Consider the following 20,387-nt stretch of genomic DNA (forward strand, 5'->3'; position numbering starts at 1 on the left):
TCCACCAGCATTTCAGTGACAAAGTTTAAATGTTATCGACATTTTGAAAGTTCACCAAAAAAAACATGTTGACAATATGAAAATGTACCGTTTCTATTATTCCCGTCATTACATTTTGTATCCGACATATACACGCATGAAAAGTGTGGATGGAAAACGGGTTCATGTTTGACATTTTGCAACTGAGAAAACGACACTTCTTTAAAAAACATGTTTTGCATATAGGCTTCCACATCATGTACGTACATGCACCAGTACAATCACACTATCGAATCTTAATTCAACCACAAACATTGTCGTTACTCTTCAACCCACTGTCCTCCTCCAGAACCACCCATAATATCTCATTAATCAACCTCAGACTGAATGATTAACCAATTGGACACAGAAGAAGACAATGTGACTCAACACTCCAACTGCAGCAGCTCTAGACTCATCTTCCAAGAAATTCCCAACCGCAATCCCATACCTCCATTATGCTTAAACCTATATCAAACAGTAAAGGCACGAGGAGTCAGAAGACAGTGATGTATGGGAGGACAAATGAGCATGGTGCTCTTCTTTAGAACCAGAGAAAAGTGTTAAAGAGGCAGTCACTTGCTTCCCTCCCTCCGCCCATGGGGCAATAATGGTAATGCATTTGACACAGACGGGGGGGGGGGTTGGGAGTAGTTTCCCTCTCGGTGAGTCATCAGGGTGACTCACCGGAGCTCAGTTTCATTGTTCTGTCATTGTTCTGTCTCCAACTTGTCATGTTCCGCTCATATAGGCCTGGGTTCTGCGTTTTAAATGGAGAGGGGAAGAAGACACCATCCAAATCTGCTCGTTTCACACGTTTCCCTGACAATCGTGTCTAGACTGAAGGGCTAAGAACACTTTTCAAACTGTGTGCACGAAGTGCGTGCACAAACTACCGAGTGATGGAATATTGTGTGCCGTCTCTGCAGCAAGCGATTCAACTAATAGCAAAATGTAGCACAGTATACATGTTTGCAATAAACCCAAACAAAAGCAACACCACATACCCTAACACATAGCTTATCACGAGAGAACATCATGCAACGGAGATGATCAAGTCAATAAATGAAAAACAAAATACCTTGAGATTTTCAGCCTTCACTAATGTTCCCAAGTTTGCAAAATAGGCTATCGATGTTGCCTAATAACCGGAAATATCCAACGCAACAGTGGCCTGCCAAACATTACGCAAGCCTACTGACTGACTCGCAGTTACCCAGCTCGACCCAGATTAAACTTGGCTGACCCTTTCAACAGAACAGTAAAAGATATAACAGGAGTTTATCAGTCAAACCTCCAACACATTTCACAAATAACATGCGAGTTACCCTTGGAAATCAATAGGCCTACATGATTTGCGTCCACTTGTTACATAAAGTAAGCATGGAGATATGGAAGTTTCAATTGAACTGTTATGCGATTGTGTTTGGCATCAGTCAGTAGCATTTGTGACAGACTGACAGAACTTCCTTCTCCTTTCCCCTCACAAGCCGTGTGTGTGTGTGTGTGTGTGTGTGTGTGTGTGTCTCCTCTCACCACTCAGTACGTCAGGGCTGATGTAGGCTGGACTTCCTCGCTGGTCCTTCAGCAGGTCGTCCTCGCTCACCAGGTGCTTGCCCAGGCAGAAGTTGGTGATGGTAATCCGGTGAGTCCTAAGGTACACAGAGACACCAACACACACCAGGGTCATATTCAGTAGATATAAAACAGAAGAACTGTCAGAAACTGCGTGAAAGAAATGCACCACAGTATGCCCTAATGAATATGACCCAAGGAAACTGTACTCCACTTCCTGACTGTAATGGTCTGCCTCGTCATCACAAAAACATACGTGTTTGGTAGGCCTGTGTGATACACAATGCTTCATGAAACTAAATAGATGCCGACTGACGTGGGAGGCGTATGTCACTCACTAATTAATTTGACTGCAGCACATTTAACTGAGCAAAGCATTAGACTCTTGGGTTTCTTTTTTTATGCTAAGAAGTTTCAAAGAAACACAAGACTATACGATCACAAGCAGCAGTTGAAGGGACAACTCCAAACCAGGAGGACAGTGATATCTAGAGACAGAGTAAACTCCAGACAGTCTGGCACTCAAGCGCCGTTGCTAGGGACATCATATTGGTTTCTGTAGAAACATAGGCCTATCAGATGTTTGCATGAGTCATCATAGATAAACAGTGTGTGTGTGGGGGGGGGGGGGGGGGGGGGGGGGGGGTGCAAGGTTTAATGGTAGGCCTTCATACAGTAGAGAGAAACATGTAGAGAGAAAGAGGAAATAAAAAAGGCTGCACTTTGACAAACATGTGAGTCAACCTGTGGTTTGGGCTAATTATCTCAATGACTAATCCTGCATGGAATTGAATTGACGAATGTGTATGCAAAGCACATAAGCTTGTGTGTGCACTTTTCCTTAAGTCCACCCACACAACGCATGCACAGGCTACACAAATCACAACTGAAATTTAGCGCCTTAGTCCACTCAAGTTCATGTTCTCACCCCTTTCTCCAAGGACCGAGGTCAATGCAGCTTCCCCTATGCTCTCTCACTTTCACACTGTGTGCGGTTCACATTCTGCGCGCACAGACAGAAGGCCACATTTAGGCTAAGGTTAATTCCTGTGAAAACATGCTTGCTAAAAATGCCACATTGTAAAAATTGTTTAATCTTTTAAAATGTTATGTCTTGACAGTCTACCATCTGAGGCTATTTAAAATTTGTGAGCATGAATTGTCTATAATGCAGTAGCCTTTTGAACTTCACAATGACAGGAAGCTGCGCTTGAAGGGCTCTAGATAAAAAGCTGCTTTATTAAAGGGGGCCTTTCTTTCGCCTGCATGCATCACACAACTGCGGTTGCTATTCTTACTCTGTATCCTCTCCATGAAAGAGATAGCGTGTTTGCCTCGTGAGAGGGACCTTTAGGACTGGGTTGACCAAAACAACCACACCGTCTCCACTTTCTGGTCATGTGACCCCAGGAGACAGGAAACCAGAAACCTCCACATCCCTTGTGACTCCCCCCCATCCTGCCCAAAATAACCAGACTGATGGGAAAGGAGTTGAACATGGCATCCTCTGGCTCTACATAAAGCTCAAATTGCACAAAAAATGTTTTTACTAAAAAAAAAATTCAGCAGGAGTGTCCCTCAAATTGATGCTATATTTGAGAGATTTAAAAAAAAAAAAACAGAACAGTGTGGTGAGGTCAAGGATTTCCCTCAAACATTTTAGGATTTACCTGTGTGTGACTGGTGTCCAATCAAACAATTTACAATATAAAAAAAGGTCAACTTTGCTTTCCAGTTTTAAACAGATGGACTTTGAAATGCTACTAAAAGCTGCTCCTATTTTTGAAATGTTGCCTTTTTACTTATTTGTGAACCCTGAACCACCCTTTTTAAATTTGGTTTGCAATGTTTATTTCCAGCATAAGCAAACTCCTGACAATGATACCGCACACAGCTTTGCAGGACAGGAAGTTGGTGAAGGGAAGATTGAAGATTAGTTTACACCTGTACAGCACAGTCAGTGGGAATATATGCAGAGGCTGATGTCACCGTCAGTGGCAGCTGACAGAAGCATGATGACAAACAAGCACCTCGCAGTCTAAAGACTGATTACCTGACAAGGAGGCTCAAGTCTAGTTAGCAATCAACCAAACATCTTACAACCCTAAAGTACACCCTCGGTTATTCAAGTATTACTAGCCTACAAACACCAGCTATTTAAAACAACTTGCTGGCAAAATGCAATAATAGCCTCATTTCCATCCATTTCCTGTGGATTAATGACCTGAACCATGGTGGAAACAGGAAATGCAGGTACCTTCATTGTCAGCAAGCAATGTTTGTCAAAAATTACACAAGAAATAACCGTGTAAACGCCTTTATGCACAAATAGTTATATAATAGCAATCATATCGAAGTAAACTTGGATTCATTCGATGATAAGACCAAACAACATAGCCCACCACTAGGACTGGGAAAAGCATGTAGTTTATTAGGCAGATTAAATAAGTTATGAACTTCACAGGGTGGTGAAAGTGCACAGAGATCGAATATCAAATCGGGGGTGCTTACATTTGTCCTGCTTCACATGTACAAATGTCTGGTGTAAAATCGTTTTTGCATACCCCAAATCTGGGAGAGGCCTTTCTCCATCCATCCCTCCCCCATACTGTATGCATGCACATTCAGCGAGGACACATGAAACCACGGAGAGCAAAGGCAAAAGCCAAAAAAGGAAGACAATGAGAGGGAATGGAAGAAAGGAAGCATGAGAAAACAGAAAGGAGTAAGGCGCAAAGAGTTTGAGAAAAAAAATATTCTGACAGACAGAGCAGAGGGAGGGAGGGAGGGAGAGTAAATAGAGGGCTGAGTGTGTGTGAGAGCGAGAGACATGTGTGTCCATGGTGAGTCAGCCCTGAGCTATGGAGGGCCTTTGGCAGGCCTCTCCTTTTGTCTCCAGCTGGGACAGAGTGTTCTACTCGTCTGCTCTGTTCTGTGCAGCAGCCCAACCGGCCACAACAAAACACTTTGTTTCATCACCACTACGGCGGCCGAATGGTGCTCACTGGGGATGCACGATTAATCTACTTTTAATATAAGATTGCAATACTGACATCCACAATATCTATATTGCAAGAGGCTGCGATATCGTTCTAGATTCAGTATAGATGGGTTAGCTGACCATGTCAGGAGAATGATGTGCGCGCTTCCATGGTGCAGAAGTTAGCGTGTTGAGATTCTGGATGGCCAAATTTTGCTAGAAAGAGCTGACAAGAAACTGCCATGTGGGGAATCATAAGTGGCTCGTTTCATATTATTGATACAATGCCTTGAGGTGTTGACTGATTTCATGTCAATGCTAGTAAGGCAAAAATTCACTAGCTAGCTAACCAATAACTAAATGTATTTGAGAGACAAGTGCTCATTGTGCAAAATGTACACTACCGTTCAAAAGTTTGGTCATTAAGAAATGTCCTTGTTTTTGAAAGAAAAGCACATTTTGTTCATTAAAATATTAAATTGATCAGAAAAAAAGTGTAGACATTGTTAATGTAAATTACTATTGTAGCTGGAAATAGCAGATGTTTAATGTAATATCTACATAGACATACAGAGGCCCAATATCAGCAACCATCAGTCCTCTGTTCCAATGGCACGTCATGTTCGATAATCTAAGTTGATCATTTTAAAAAGGCTAGTTAATCATTCGAAAACCCTTTTGCAATTATGTTAACACAGCTGAAAACTATTGTTCTGATTAAAAGAAGCAATAAAACTGGCCTTCTTCAGACTAGTTGAGTATCTGGAACATCAGAAATTTGTGGGTTCGATTACAGGCTCAAAATTACCCGAAACAAATAACTTTCTTCTGAAACTCAGTCTATTATTGTTCTGAGAAATGAAGGCTATCCCATGCAAGAAATTGCAAAGAAACTGAAGATCTCGTACAACGCTGTGTACTACTCCCTTCACAGAACAGCGCAAACTGTCTCCAACTAGAATAGAAAGAGGAGTGGGAGGCCCCGGTGAGCAACAGGGCAAGTACATTAGAGTGTCTAGTTTGAGAAACAGATGTATGGGCACTAGTAATTAGATATGAATGTGTATGCATGAATGAAACCCATTCAGACCCATGAATATGCCACTTTCCCGTTGTTTAACCCTCGTGCATTGTTTTATTGGTCAATTTGACCCATTTCTACTTTTGAGTTGCCAAAAATACTAGTTAACCTCTTTCTCCATGAAATTCAATGACTTTTCTCATTTAGGGTCATGAACCTAACTTCAAAATGTTAACATACTGATGTGTTGGGGAATGTTTGAATACAAAATCTGCAGACATGTGGGTCATTTTGACCCGGAGAATTTCATGTGTATTGATATTCGCACGGGTCCAAAATAAACAGTGTCTTTGATGGATTCGGCTTTGACTGGTTCTGGTTGCACTTTTATAATTATGGGCGAAAAGGAGTTGCCCAACCTTCTCAGTGCGAGAGCAGCAGATCTGACAGAGAGTCAAAAATGAGCTCCAAAAGATTCAATCAATGAAGCCTCATCACAAATTCTGGACTGCGAAATAGAAGAGGTTTCAGAGATTGGATCATCAACAGCATTGTCCTCCTGATTGTGAATTTGCTTTGGTGAAGAGGTTTCAGATGAGAGCGCATGCAACAACCATCATCCAGAGAAGAGAGGACACGGAAGTCCAAAGACAGTAATATAGAATGGTCACTGTCACCACGACAAAGTCAAGGTAGACTGTCAGCTTCCAATGTACTCAAAATTGTTCCAGGAACTACACAATTTGCTCTGCCATTCTCGCCAAGACAGTAAAACCAACACCACTTGTGTAGAATGCGATAAATACATCTGCAGAAAGCACACACGTACATTGCGTTCAACATGTGGAGAGAAAGACTGAAGGGATGCTTGACCAATAAAGTCAAATCACACCTAAGTGTTAATGGAAAACACCAGGGGGAAAAAGCCTACCTGGGGAAACACAAAATGATAGTTTGTGAGAAATATTTTCAACAAATAGTTCTTAGAGTTTTTTCTTGTATTTCTTTCTGAAAGATCTGACAAGACAATAGTTGTTTTTACTTGATTTTTTGTTTAAACTGTGCGGGTCAACCTGACCCATACCATAATGGACAATTTTTTTCCAGAAAAGCACAAGGGTTAATTATCTTGTTTGCTAGCTAGACAGTTGCATCCAGGTAATGTTATAGCCAGCTAGCTGAGATGGCCAGTTGCATTCTGTGGTTAATGTTGATTGCTGTTGTGCAAAGCCAGGACGATATGTTTGTCAGTTTGTTATGTTAAGTGTTTAGTGACAGGCACAGATGAAATGGCTAAATAGCTAGACATCGGCATATTCAGCTAGCTGACCAGCTAGATTAATACTAGGCTCGTAAAGAAATCGGAGAGTGAAATAGTTACACTCATCTCTAACATGTAGGCTCAGCATTCCCGAACAGTCCCATTAAAAGTCAGAATGTTAACTTAATTTCAATTCAGGGACATCGGTTGACAACCAGTAATCTATGTCAGAGGTAATTTGATAAAACAATATCCACAGGGAAGTGTTACCAACACAACCTTTAGTACACTGGTCTGTATTTCCAGTTATTTTCAACTGATGCAATTTGCACATGACAGACACTTGAAAAATATGGCCAAGCCTAACTAAAAGGCAAACACTTCCAGCTGATTGCAAGGAAACGTGTGTCAGGCGACATTTTGGTTACATTCGGCTATTAATACAAGCGACAAACTACCGGCACTGCAAAGAGTCAGGTAAACAGCACTATCCTGTGGATACCCCATCTCTACCTCCCATCAACAGCATGTACAACCGGTAAAGTGGAAATTCAATTTAATTCAATATACTGGCTTGTAGAGAATATTACATTGTTTTTTAGCTTGACTTCTGTCAACCCCCCCCCCAAAAAGTGGAGTAACCATGGCATTTAGGCAAGATGAATACCATGTACATCTAGCCTGCTGGTAATGATGAAGTTAAACGTTTGCTAATTATTAGCTTGTTATCTTGTAATGTCTGCATTGCCATTGTTTGGCTGGATCCAGGTTGAGTGTACAGGGCATTTTAGTAACAGGCAATAACAAGCTATAGGAGATTAATTCACACATTTTCTTTACCTATTGATCTGGAATTTGTCTTTCAGCAGAAACCTGCTCTCCCCACAAGTGTAAGGAGATGAACAAACAGCACTACAGGTATTTTTCTTGGTACTTAAATGCAAGGTTTTAATGCCTTGTATATTTTTGTCTGCCTTTCTCCTTCACAGCTTAAATTGTCTGGAGCCTGGTGTTCTGGCCAAGGACCTTTCACACTGATGGAACTAGCTATCAGCTGCTGCGCAATGATGATGTCCTTCCTCCCAGAGATGAGCAAGCATCCATTGGACTGGACACAACCCAGCAAACACATAAGATCAGGACTATTGCAATGACAAAGGCCATTACATGCCCTGCTCCAAAGGGCAAGACAAAAATATGTTCAGTTTGCTCATATCATAACCTGAACCAAAGTCACTCAAAGGATCTCATGATAAAGGCCTAGGTAGTGTTTTAACGACACCCTTGTGTTAAATTTCTAATTTTAGGCTACTACCTTTAGCACTTGGAAGTTAGTGTTTTAATCTTGAAATATTTTCAGTCATGTGTTCACGTGAATTCTTTAAGAGATGGTTGGGTCTACGGCTTAATGGGTGTAAACAAAGAACACTGTAGTTCTTCAATGTGAAAGGTTATCTTTATGATACAACAATAGGCAATTTAATACTGTTAATGGTTTGCCTAATGGGTGAACTTGGTGAGAATGTACAGAGAAATCATTTTGGTAATTTGGTGAAAGTATTCCTTTTCTAAATATACGTTTCCCAAGGATTTAATGTGGAGCACGTGTGAAAAATCACAGCTAAATGTTTGAATGCCCTTCTCTTAAATGGGATAAGTTTATTAACTTTTAAAAGCAGCATTACTTTTACCCAATGTAAAAAACAAAACAATTTCAAATAATGGAACACAAGACTGAAAATATATATTTTTTTGGGGGGGGGGGGGGGGGGCTTTATGGATAAGGAGCTGGCTGAATTCTGCAGGGCCCATCATATTCATGGCAGCACAGCACTGTGCCCTGATGTGCACCTGAGTTCCAACCATGTGCGGTTCCAACCATGTGCGGTTCCACCCCCCCCCCCTCTCTCGGAGCACAAAGTAAAAGAGCATGTTCTTCAACCTCTTTTTCGCACTAGGTTCCCATCACTGCCTTCCAAAACCCGACCACAGGGAATCAGTCACTGACTCGTACTAGAGAGCGAGAAAGAGGGGTGAAGGGACTGGGCTGGGAGATCTGTCTACTCGAGGCTGCGAGGACTTGACCCTGCTCGGGTTGAAGCCCAGTTGCACACCGGACACACACTGGATGGGGCCTCTCGCATGGCTAAACCAAACATGAAAGCATGACTGTGTCCTTACCGTTTGTTCAGCACCATGTTTCCAAGCTTCAGGTCTCGGTGCACAATGTTTTTCTGCAGGGTGAAAGAGGTAGAGACGGATGAGATTTGTCAGACGGTTGTTGAATGAAGCACTGGAACAAAAGCAACTCAAGTCAATGCTGTTAGTGCTCTATAGGAGCGGTTTAGCTTGGACGACTCAACGGAGGGGCTACATAACAAAAATTTAACATTTTGATTTGTCTGAACCCGCCCAAGACTTAAGTTGGAGACCGTAAAGAAACACTTTAATACATAAATATTTTCAAGAACATAGTCGTCAAAGCTATGGGTCATAGATGACTATATAGTCAAGTCCGTGACCAATTACTTGATCATGAAGGTCAGCCTGTGAAGGCAGTAGGCAGTGACCAGATAATCTGACATACAACTTCCCAACAACTGGCCATCAACAGATAATTTAAAGCCTGGTCAATCTGCAAAGCACAGACTGAACCCTAGTCGAGAAGCAGATGGACGTGTTCGAAACAGCCTAAATCCAAACAGCTACATTGTAGTCGGACTGAGTTGAATCACTGATCTACAAATCGCCTCGGGTTCCAAATAATTAGGCATACGCATTGTGATCAAGATTAGCGATTCCGCACCTTGTCTTCCTCAAAAACGTGCTGTACATGTTTTGTTGGTCGGACTCACCTTGTGCAGGGCCTCCACCACACGCACCACGTCGTAGAAGATGACGATGGCCTCGCGCTCGCTCAGCCGCTTCTCCTTGATGACGTAGTGCTGCAGGTTGATGAGGTCTGCAGTCTTGTCGCTGAAATCGTGCGCACAGAGGCAGTCCAGCACTAGGCAGATCCGCTTCTTCATCCGGCGTACCTTGCCATTGTTGGCCTCCGGGTCCTCCACAATCTCGTACGCCCGGTCCTAAAGTGGACAGGGGAGAGAGAGCGGATTGGTTAGGGTGATTAAAGAGGAGACCGTATCCTTTATCAGCGCGCTTTACGATCTGTTGTTATAGGTAGTGTTCAGTAAGCACAAACAAAAGGCCACAAAACAGAATTAAAATGTGCTTGTCCAATAAAACCTTTTTTTTTTTTGCAAAACATTGTGCTACGTGTGCCCTAAACAATATAACTCTGGGGCATCTCTTTAGAAGATTTTAAAAAAGAACAAATTCGGACTAAAGACATGACAATTGAACGGCTTCCATTGCCGAGTGAAATTGCAGTCTGACGATCAGCTATGAGAGAGAACAGTGGGGGAGATGACAGGGCTCAGTGATGTGCACAACCATCCCATCTCCAATGTGAATAGGACACATTCACCTCTACTGAGCCTGGGGGGGGGTTGAGATGAATAACAAAGGTCATTCTTCTCTATTCACCTCAGAGCGAGCCACCGTCCCCAGCTGATCCCCATTGGTATTGGTTTGTCCAGATTTAGATGGCTGGGCCTCAAGGCTTTCCTGAGACAAATCATTATTAACTGGCCCTCTTGGAGACGGAACTATAATAAACCAATCAATAGCGTTGTAGCCTTGAATGAATCATGCCACACGGCTCAATGTAGCTATTCTAGGAAGAGCGCGTTGAGGAGGAATAGGGTTGTGAAAGAGAGAGGCGGCAGAGGGAACAATAACAAAGTTATAAAGAAATGGGAAGGGCGGGAGGGCTGAGTCACTGTGCGAGTGGTCGACTAGGAAAGTGATGGCTTGAAGAAAAAGGTGCTTCAATATTTCTATGGAAGTGTCTCTAAGCTCAACTGGACTGGGACTGTGCAGTGTGGTTGGTAGGGGGTGTGAATATAATTTTTTTACCCTGAATGGGTGTCTTTGGGAGGCTAGTAAAAAACTATGCAAGTCTCATCAGAAAGAATAATGTACAATCACAGTAATTCAGTACATGTCTGAAGTTCTCATCATTGAAAGACATTACAAAGGGCTGCAGCACCAAGCAATGTACCTGAAAGTTTGTGATGCACCAAGTAAACTATTGCTATTTACCTGGAACAGGCCATGGTGGTGCACCACTCCGTCCTGGTTATGGAGCAGCGAGAGGAGGGAGTACTCGGTGTGCAGCAGCATCTTCCCCTGCCTCTCTTCCTGGGTCTCTGCGGCCGCGTCTGCCCGCTCCTCCAGCGTCAGGATCTACAACAGAAAGCAGCAGCAAGGTTGTGTTCATTAGGCACCAAAAAACAGAAAACTGACTGGAACAGGCAGGGCCTACCTAGATTTGTCCAATAAGAAATGCTTGGTTTTTGTTTCCCCATTGCAAAACATCTTGCTACGGTGTCGCCTAATGAATTCGACCCCGAGAACACACGCTCTGGGACTGGGGAGAAATCTCTGAACCACATGGAGCAGTCACCCCTACAACAATGCCTAAAGATGTACGATTAACAGCTGACGCCAGCAGCTGATCTAGGCCTTGGGAAAGAACTTAGGAAAGGAGGGGAGGGGGGTTAAGAGCCAGAGCGGACAAGACAGGCCTGCATTTTTGGCACATCAAATCAAATTGTATTTGTCACATGCCGAATACAACAGTGAAATGCTTACTTACAAGCCCTTGACCAACAATGCAGTTTTCAGAAAATAAAAAAAGTGTTAGTATTGACTAAAATAAAACGGGTTTTTCATGCTCATTTCATTTTATCCTTTGCAAAAACATGTCCCTACATGCTACGGTCAACACACTCAGGAGACATTGAGGGGGGGGGGGGGGGGTAGAGAGACTTTGCACTGGGACTTAGCAGTAGGGCCAAGGCAGGGTGCCACCTTTTCGCTCTTCCTCCTAAAAACACCTTGTGTGTAAAACAGATTATTGGATTGCCCCAATAAACAAATTGCCTCTACAGTTTGTCTTCCGCCTAAGCAAGCGCAGGCTGCTGCACTGAAATAGGGCCGTAAAGGCATAACTGAACACCAACAAAGATGTCTGTTTAGGAAGGTCAAAGGTTCAAAAGGCTATTGGGACACTAGCTAACTAGCCATTGTTTGAAGACACTAATTCATCTCCATCGAACAGTGAAAATAAATAATTCAAAAGAAACAGATAGCGTCCACTCACTTTTAGCTGGTAGAAGTCATCCGTCCCATCCTTCCTGGCCAGACACTGCACTATACTTGGCACGGGCGAGTTCCCCAAACGAGGCCCTGTAAGGAAGAAGTGGCAACAGCTGCATGACCAAAAGGTAAGGAGAGTGTGTGCCCTAATGCAAACAATTAGGAGGCATGCAAACTTCAACACCCCTAACATAATCTAGCAGACAGCAGAAGTCTTATGCTAACATTTCACAACGTTTACAGTATACATTTCCTGAAAAGATTGAAGAAACTTTGCAGAATAGATTCTGAGCCATCTACCCAACGTCAAATACTTCACATTCTTGCCTCAAGCTAATTGAATCCCCCCCACCTCTTTCCTAGTTTCCTGCGCAAACAGTTGTAAGAGGCCAAACTTTCCCCTTTTTGCCCCCAAGTACCAACATCTCTTACCCAGGATGAAGGGACCTGCCCTCTTCGCGTTGCTTCCAGCAATTCCAGGACAGAGGAGCTTGCTGGCCCTGCCTGAAGTCTCTCCGGCCCCCCTCTCCAAAGAGCGCCGCTTAGACATGCTGGAGCTCTGCAGGAAGAACACAGCAGCAAAAAGCTAATCGGATAACATCAGATCAAGATAGGTACATTAAGTGGTGTAGGACAGAAATGTGACCACAAGGAAGCAAAACTCTAAAACTAACTGATAGTCTTGATGTTCCTCCAGGCCACTAGCAAAATATCCATCTCGAGTTGCATAATTAAACCGCTAAAATGACCAAAATTCTACCAATGTGTCATACAGTAGAAAATACATTAGTTTTCAATAATACCTGACACTGCATGACTATACATGGGGTCTCTCTGAAAGTTCCAGACTTGACTAATGCAGCAGACTGTCTGTCTTGTGGTATGAGAGAGGAGAGGGTTTCACCCCACCCAACCACTTTAGAAAACCCCTCCCACAAGTTCACCAACAGTGTGAATGGCTAGCCATTATAGGTTCATTCAGATGTTGTCTCTGGTGAGAAAGTTGACGCCTCAGCTTTAATCCTCAACGTGGATGCAAACGAAATATCCATGTGCGAATGACAAATGCCTTGATGCAGAATGCAGTAAGATGACTGCAACATCAAATCATGCAAGGGTGGAATTCTGGTGAAATGCTAAAGATGGCAAAACATGTATTAGGATGAATGCCATTTTGTGCATACATGCTTTTTCATGCTGGTTTCATTGTATCCTTGGCAATTACTTTCTGAAAATCCTGCTGCAGCTTTTAGGACCTCCATCAGGCGGTGTGAAAGGAAGGCCCGGAAAATCGTTAAAGACTCCAGCCACTGTTCGCTCTGCTTCCACACGGCAAGTGGTACCGGTGCATCAAGTCTGACACCAACAGGCTCCTGAACAGCTTCTATACCCAAGCCATAAGACTGCTAAACAGCTAGCAGAATGGCTACAAGGGCTGACTGAGTTGACCCTTTTATTTTGTACACTGTCTATGCACACTCACATTCATACTGACACCACACACATGTACTCATCATTTATGCTACTGCTACTCTGTTAATCATATATCCTGAAGCCTATTCACCTTACCCTTATACATATCTAACTATCACTCCAGTATCCCTGCACATTGTAAATATGGTATTGGAACTGACTATGTATGCATGTATGTATGTATGTATAAAAAAAAAATTGTATTTGTACATTTAACCTTCATTTAATAGGCAAGTCAGTTAAGAACAATTTCTTATTTACAATGACGGCCTACTGTGGAACAGTGGGTTAACTGCCTTGTTCAGAGGCAAAATTACAAATGTTTATCTTGTCAGCTCGGGGATTCGATCCAGCAACCTTACGGTTACAGGACCAAAGATCTAACCACTAGGCTACCTGTGTGGTTTCTATGTAGTTTCTTACTTTATGTTCTTATTAGTACTACATTAATATTGATTACTGCATTGTTGGGTTTACAGCTAGTAAAAGGCATTTCACTGTACTAGCGCATGTGACATTAACTTGAAACTCAATCTGCACTGGTTCGTGGTACTCTAAGTCTGTGGCGAGTTATAACCATTGACAGTAAAATGCTACGACTTCCTCTCAGAAGACAGTTTCCCATAAAAAGGTTGGGCTCATGGCTTTTTTTCTTGACCGAAAAATAAATAGCAACCCTACCATTTCCGATAAGGAAGTGAAGGCACATGCCAGGGGAACCTGTGTGACATCTACCTACAGTAACATGCCAACCTCTAAAAACCTATGGTACTCTATCTTTGAGGGGTATATGCTTTGTTTGCTGCCTGCTGATAAGGAGTCCCTAAGTGATGAAATGCGCTCTGGTTCCCGTAACAGGAAAGTAATGCTCAGAACCAACTGGAGGAGAGTGAATCACTCGGTTCAGTCGCCCCAGGGTTACCATGGACTAGGATGTCAGAAATGCTAAAAATGTCAGAGGGATGACACCAATAAGAGTGTAAACTGAAACATGTCCCAGGGTGTAAAAGGGGGGCATCGTTTCAGAGCGAAAACACGTGTGAATTTCTGTAGTGAAACTGCAGCACAAAGATGGTAGGTCAATGTGGCTAAAGACAGCATTGTGGTGACCGTAGATCTTTAGTGGACACATGCCAGTACAAGCTCAACCCTACTAGAGACATTCCAAAGAGATGATTCGGGCTGATAAAAGTGGCAGCAGAGGGCAACACCACATTTGAATAACCTGCATGAGAGTCGATATTGGAAACTGACACCAAAAGACTCAAAGTATACATTACAGGCAACACTCGTCAAAATGCTCACACATTAGCAAACACAGTGAACCCAAGGAAAACAATAAATATTTCCATTCTGAAACTTCCATGGGCCACACAGTTTGGCTCTGGTGAGGACAGGACAGGTTGCAGAAGTCAGCGGGCCTACACAAATTCTCACTTCTATGAGGATTTTTTCAAATCTCAAACAGCATACAGTGTCAAAATCATGTCTCTCGCCTGTCTGTCGCCATCTCAACTAGTCATCAATCACCAAGGGAGGCAGGCTTATGAACAGTGCTTTTCATATGACTCCCAGTCAAATGTGCAACTGTAGGAGAGCAGCATACTCAATCAATTACCACACTATTTATTTAAACAAGTCATCTAAACTAAATGTTAGACATTGCAATTGGCAAAGATGGAATAGTACACAGGGTATGCTGCTAAAATGACTGTCCAACAAGAGAACTATTACAAACAGCACCTGTCGGCTCTGATTCAGATTTCTACAAGAGCACTGTACTGCCCTAAAACCATGTGACAAAACAATTACCTTTCTGTAATGCATGCACCTTAGGCTTGCCTGAAATGGGCAGCTCACAACTTGACTTCAGATTAGTTTGTCATTTGATGAATGTAAGCAAATTACCAATAGTTCAAGAACCAAAAGGTCAAACCACCCGAGGAAAGCACAATGATTGGCAAGATTAGGAACACAGCCTACTGAATCATATCAGACAAAAGGCACCAGAGAGACAATATCCCACGCCATCCACGGGAACATGCGCTCTTTAAATAGCTAGAGAGCGCGCACACGGCCGCGATAGGTGACCGGAGAACCACCCACGTCCTATTATAGCGGCATGAATCATGCATTCCACAGTGTTCTGTTGCAAAACAAAATAATTAGCTAAAAGCACTAGTTAAGGAGCCAACCCTAAATACATCTTACAGATCCAAATGTCATCTTTACACATTCATACCTGGAACCGAGGCTACATCCGAATACATAATAGTCCAAGCTATCACAATGTTGTCAGAGGAGATGATTTATAGGTTGCACCAGTCAATCACCCTCTAAATATGTTGGACATCATGATAAAGATGCCCATTACGAGCTTGCTAGGTTTTTTGAAGTACCTGGATGAAAGCTCAGCCTTCTGCGCTCTAGCTACCTACCATCTTGCAGCTGGCTGCCTATTGTTACATTTTGAATGCCCTTAGCCATACAAGGTCACCAAAAATAACTAGAGCGGTATGACAGAATGTTGCAAGGTGGTGTTAGTTGCAACATTGTATCTATCATTTAAGACAAATGAAAAGGAGCACCCATCGCAGGGATGCAATCCCGCAAGTAGTGTACACGAACCCTTTTGACTCCTACAACAGACACTAGTGCCGACCATCACCATTTGTCCTCAAGCCATCCTGCTCTTATGTCATGAGTCAAATCTAACTAGGTACCATTTATAGTACCGACTGACCGACAACCCAGAAGCGTTTCCAAACGAAACGAGCCCCACGCCCAAACGCAATGTTGAAGCAAAATAAGTTTGTAAATGAATAGGAATTAGTGAAACACCGCGCATGTACGGTGTATGGGAACAGTGGGTATGTTAATTACAAAACCATGTACGATAATCGGCGTCATTAAAGCTACGCTAGGTAACCTTAGCTAAATCGGACACGTCCCATTTGTCACGAACAACCCAAAGCTAGCGAACTAGAACAATGCACGCCGTTCTCACACATAGGAACAACCCCAATGACAAATATGCATGGTATTTGTGGAAACACATTTGTTCAGTTTGAATTTACCAATTGTCTGCTAAACAATACACATTGCGCAGAGCGGGGAGGCCATTTAAACAAAGTACATGCTAGCTAGGTAGCTGCTACTACTACTACTACTAAACGTTACTACCGCTAGAGCAAACTCATTCGCCACCTCGCTCACTCAGGTCTTTTTTTTTTCTTTATCAACAACTTACCTCGAGCTGAAAACGCCGAGGAAAGTCTGCGTTGTATTACTACAGCATGAACATTTCTTTAAACGTATTTGTTCGGTGCATACGCAGTTGGTTATCCCCAACGAAAGGAGACCGTATATGGAGGATTGATATCGCGCTATGTTTGTTTTAGCCACTATTACCGAAATGACCACTCAGCAACAGCTTCCATTCGTCAGCTTTCTGATCGCATCTTTCCATAGCAGCGCCACCTGACAACGGAAATGACGCAAATTGAATGACTGACAGACTTGCCCAGCCAATAAAAAGAGAAACATAATTTGATTGAGTAATTTTGTCTAGCAGATGCAGCTGATTGTTTAAGAATTTGATTAAATGTGTTTGATAATAGGACTAGGAACAACATAACGTTGAGCAGAGGTGCAGTGCCCAACTATGTGTCCAATTCAATTCGATATAGTTTCAAAATGCACACGTGATTTTACAGCACTGTTATACAAAGATGAAAAAGTAAATTATGAGCTTGGAGGAAAATATTGTATCCATTCAACTAATCAGCGGCAACAAAAGATCCAGCAATACACCTCATTCTCCACTCACATGCTGTGATAGATTTGTGCTTTAGAAAAATTCTAACATTATATCCTTGATTGCTAACAATTCCTACATTCATGTGAAAGGATCTAGCAAGTGAGAGGAAAGCCCATTGAGAATGAAATTGGCTACAATAACTTTATACTCCTATCATTATCCTCATCTCTACTCAGATGGATAACAGGCTTTTGGTTTAACTCCCAAACATATCTACACCTTCATTCAAATGAATGCCTGTCGTACATATTGTACATATTGTACGAGATCATTTGAGTATTATACAGTTATACATCCAGTACATGTATTTGATTGATTAGAAATCTTATAAGCACAAATGAAAGGTGTAGATTCACTCTGAAAAAAAGAATAGTTCCATGTGTCTGAAATGTGCTCCCTTTCCTCCCTGACCTGTTATGCTGACTAACATGTCTTTTGGCTCCAAAAAATGAATCCTTCTACAAGCAGACCCTCCCATGCTGATTCAAATTTAGCATCCTTCTTATGGAACAAGAATCCCGCCCCCACCTACTAGTTTCGATCCAGTGGGTGGGTATAGGGGGATATAAAGGGCACAAAGTGATTTGGGTTGCACTAGTCTTCCTGTGTTGACTCAGCACACTGTATGCCCCTGGCCACATGAAACACTTGTCAGCCTGTGTGGTTAACATTGTTCCAGCCCACAGCTTTTGATGAGGAAACTGTGAATCATACCTCAAGAGAGCTTAGAGGTACAGAGGGACATACAATATCATTCTAAAGTGTCCTATTTAATTCTGTGGGAAGTGACCCAGCCTTGTAAGAGTCATCAATTTGCATCCATGGATATGGCACATTCCCTCTTTACACGCTTTAATTCAAACATGAAACATGGTGGATGATTGGTTTAGGAATATAATGTATCTTTTTATTGGTTTGTTTGTTTTTTAACCCTTGTTTAAGAAAATAAGCAGACTGAGAATTCTCCTTTACGGGAACAACCTGGAGATGAGTAGCAGAGGAGAGAAGGGGATGTGCTGCAATGACTTTGTTTTCCAAATAAACCATGCCCTTGGGTAAGGCGCTGGTCTGACGTCTCTCTCTCCCCATCAGACTGTTAGGAAGGCCTCACCTGAATCCTCCACCACAGGTCCATTCAGCACAGCCATGTTTCAGCATGTTTTGACTGCTTGGTATGCACTGATCTTGTGTCTGTGTGTGTGTGCGAGAGTGAGTGAAAGAGAGAATGTGTGGATGAATGGTTGACTGGGAGAGAGGGTTCTTCAGAGACATGCCCAGACTATCCAGTTCTTTGACTTGATTTGAGGAGGCACTCAAATAACCCAAACCCATGCAGGTACAGCATTGTGCTGTTTCCACTGCAATCTGAATTGTTGGCGCAGACAAGGAGGGAGTTGAGGCCAAATTCAGGATGGGTGAGATTTATTTGGACATAGTGTTTGTGTCAGATATTAGGTTTGTATGTTATGATAGCTAATCCCATGTTCCATACAATCCTGTGATGTTTATATAGAGATGAGTTGACTATAGTTTTTCGTGACAGATTTGTTTCTAGGTGCCAATATGAGTTGACTGACATTAGATGGGCAATGTGAGTGTCTTCATGCAAAGGTAAATGAGTGCTAAAGTCACAACCCAGGGAGTGGGAGTAGACTTGTCACCCCTGTAATAAGAACACAACTTTTTCAATATTGCTTGATTCAAAAACTCATTAAAAACGAAATGTCTGAGCAGTGTGTGGGCAAGGAGGTGATCGTGTGGGCGAGAATAAACTAGATGACAAGAAATGAGGAGCAATATTCTCCCCTTGAAAATTACATGGAGGGATTGAATGAATGTGCTGAATCATGGTTTTGCCTCAAGGCAACGTGTTTGTACTCTGAATGTAACGAAAACTCCTGAGAGAAAAAAAATAATCTTTCTGCACTCTCAAGCAGTATAGACATGACTAAAATACAAAAAGTTAAAGCAACAGCGCCCTCTAGTGACATGATTCCTATACAACAACAACTGTAACTTAAATTTAACTAGGCAAGTCAGGTTAAGAACAAATTCTTATTTACAATGATGGCCTACATCGACCAAACCCGGACGACACTGGTCTGATTGTGTGCCGCCAACCACGGCCGGTTGTGATACAGCTTGGATTCGAACCAGAGTGTCTGTAGTGACGCCTCTAGCACTGAGATGCAGCGCCTTAGACTGCTGCACCACCCGGGAGCCCCATTAGTTATATTCTTCAAGAATCAATGGGAATATATAATTAATTTAGTCCAAAAATGTCAAAAAATGGATGTAGCAACCTCATATTGCCCCTTTAAATATAAATGAACACAGTACATAAATAAAAGCTAATGAGAGCTCCATATTTTATTTACTTTTCATTCTATGCATTACGACATTTCTATAAAAACTTTTCTTTTTAACAATCGTTAATATTTCACCCAACAAAAAACATAAACATGTACACCATGCTAATTAATAAATAAATAAATAATTCCATAAATATACATTTTGGACCATCTGTCATATTGCATCAAAGGATCAGCTGCTTCGATACATTAGTGTTGTGTCACACTTAATCAATTAATCTATTACCATCCCATTTGGTGACGTGAATTATTGCAATATAATATATTTACAAATAATTTGTCTTTCTTTATTTGAAGACACTAAAGGTCACCCTAAACATACAGTATATATTTATCCAATACCGAAACAAAAATCAAGGTACAGTAGAAATTTCTCAAAATATGTTTTGGGATCCATGTTTTTGAATTACAATGACAAGTGCACTTGTGTTTCTTTCATTTCCACCAGTCTCTTTAGGTCAGGGGTGTCAAAATAAATCCCTGGAAGGTTGTGTGCTTGCTGTTTTTTGTAATTTATGTCAAATTAAGGCCTAGAGAACTAGATGAGAGGAGCGAAAACCCGCAGACACAAGGCGCTACAGGAATTGAGTTTGACACCCTCTAGTTTAGGTCCGGTTCATTACTCAGTCGGAGTAAATCAGATT

At 42.2% G+C, this 20,387-nt stretch overlaps 1 protein-coding gene across 1 annotated transcript in view; it reads right to left on the bottom strand.

Annotated features, from left to right (window-relative positions):
- Positions 1–17,038, bottom strand: part of stk40 (serine/threonine kinase 40) — a 30,945-nt gene extending 13,907 nt beyond the window's left edge. The window contains exons 1-7 of the mRNA XM_021595514.2: positions 16,802–17,038; positions 12,511–12,637; positions 12,083–12,168; positions 11,020–11,163; positions 9,711–9,941; positions 9,037–9,089; positions 1,555–1,670 (exon numbers count right to left, since the gene is read on the bottom strand). Coding sequence (XP_021451189.1) covers positions 1,555–1,670; positions 9,037–9,089; positions 9,711–9,941; positions 11,020–11,163; positions 12,083–12,168; positions 12,511–12,628 — 748 coding nt within the window. The 5' untranslated portion in view covers positions 12,629–12,637; positions 16,802–17,038. The remainder of the gene's footprint in view (positions 1–1,554; positions 1,671–9,036; positions 9,090–9,710; positions 9,942–11,019; positions 11,164–12,082; positions 12,169–12,510; positions 12,638–16,801) is intronic.
- Positions 17,039–20,387: the final 3,349 nt, after the last annotated feature.

This window comes from Oncorhynchus mykiss, chromosome 3 (genome assembly GCF_013265735.2).
Source record: "Oncorhynchus mykiss isolate Arlee chromosome 3, USDA_OmykA_1.1, whole genome shotgun sequence".
Taxonomy (NCBI): domain Eukaryota; kingdom Metazoa; phylum Chordata; class Actinopteri; order Salmoniformes; family Salmonidae; genus Oncorhynchus; species Oncorhynchus mykiss.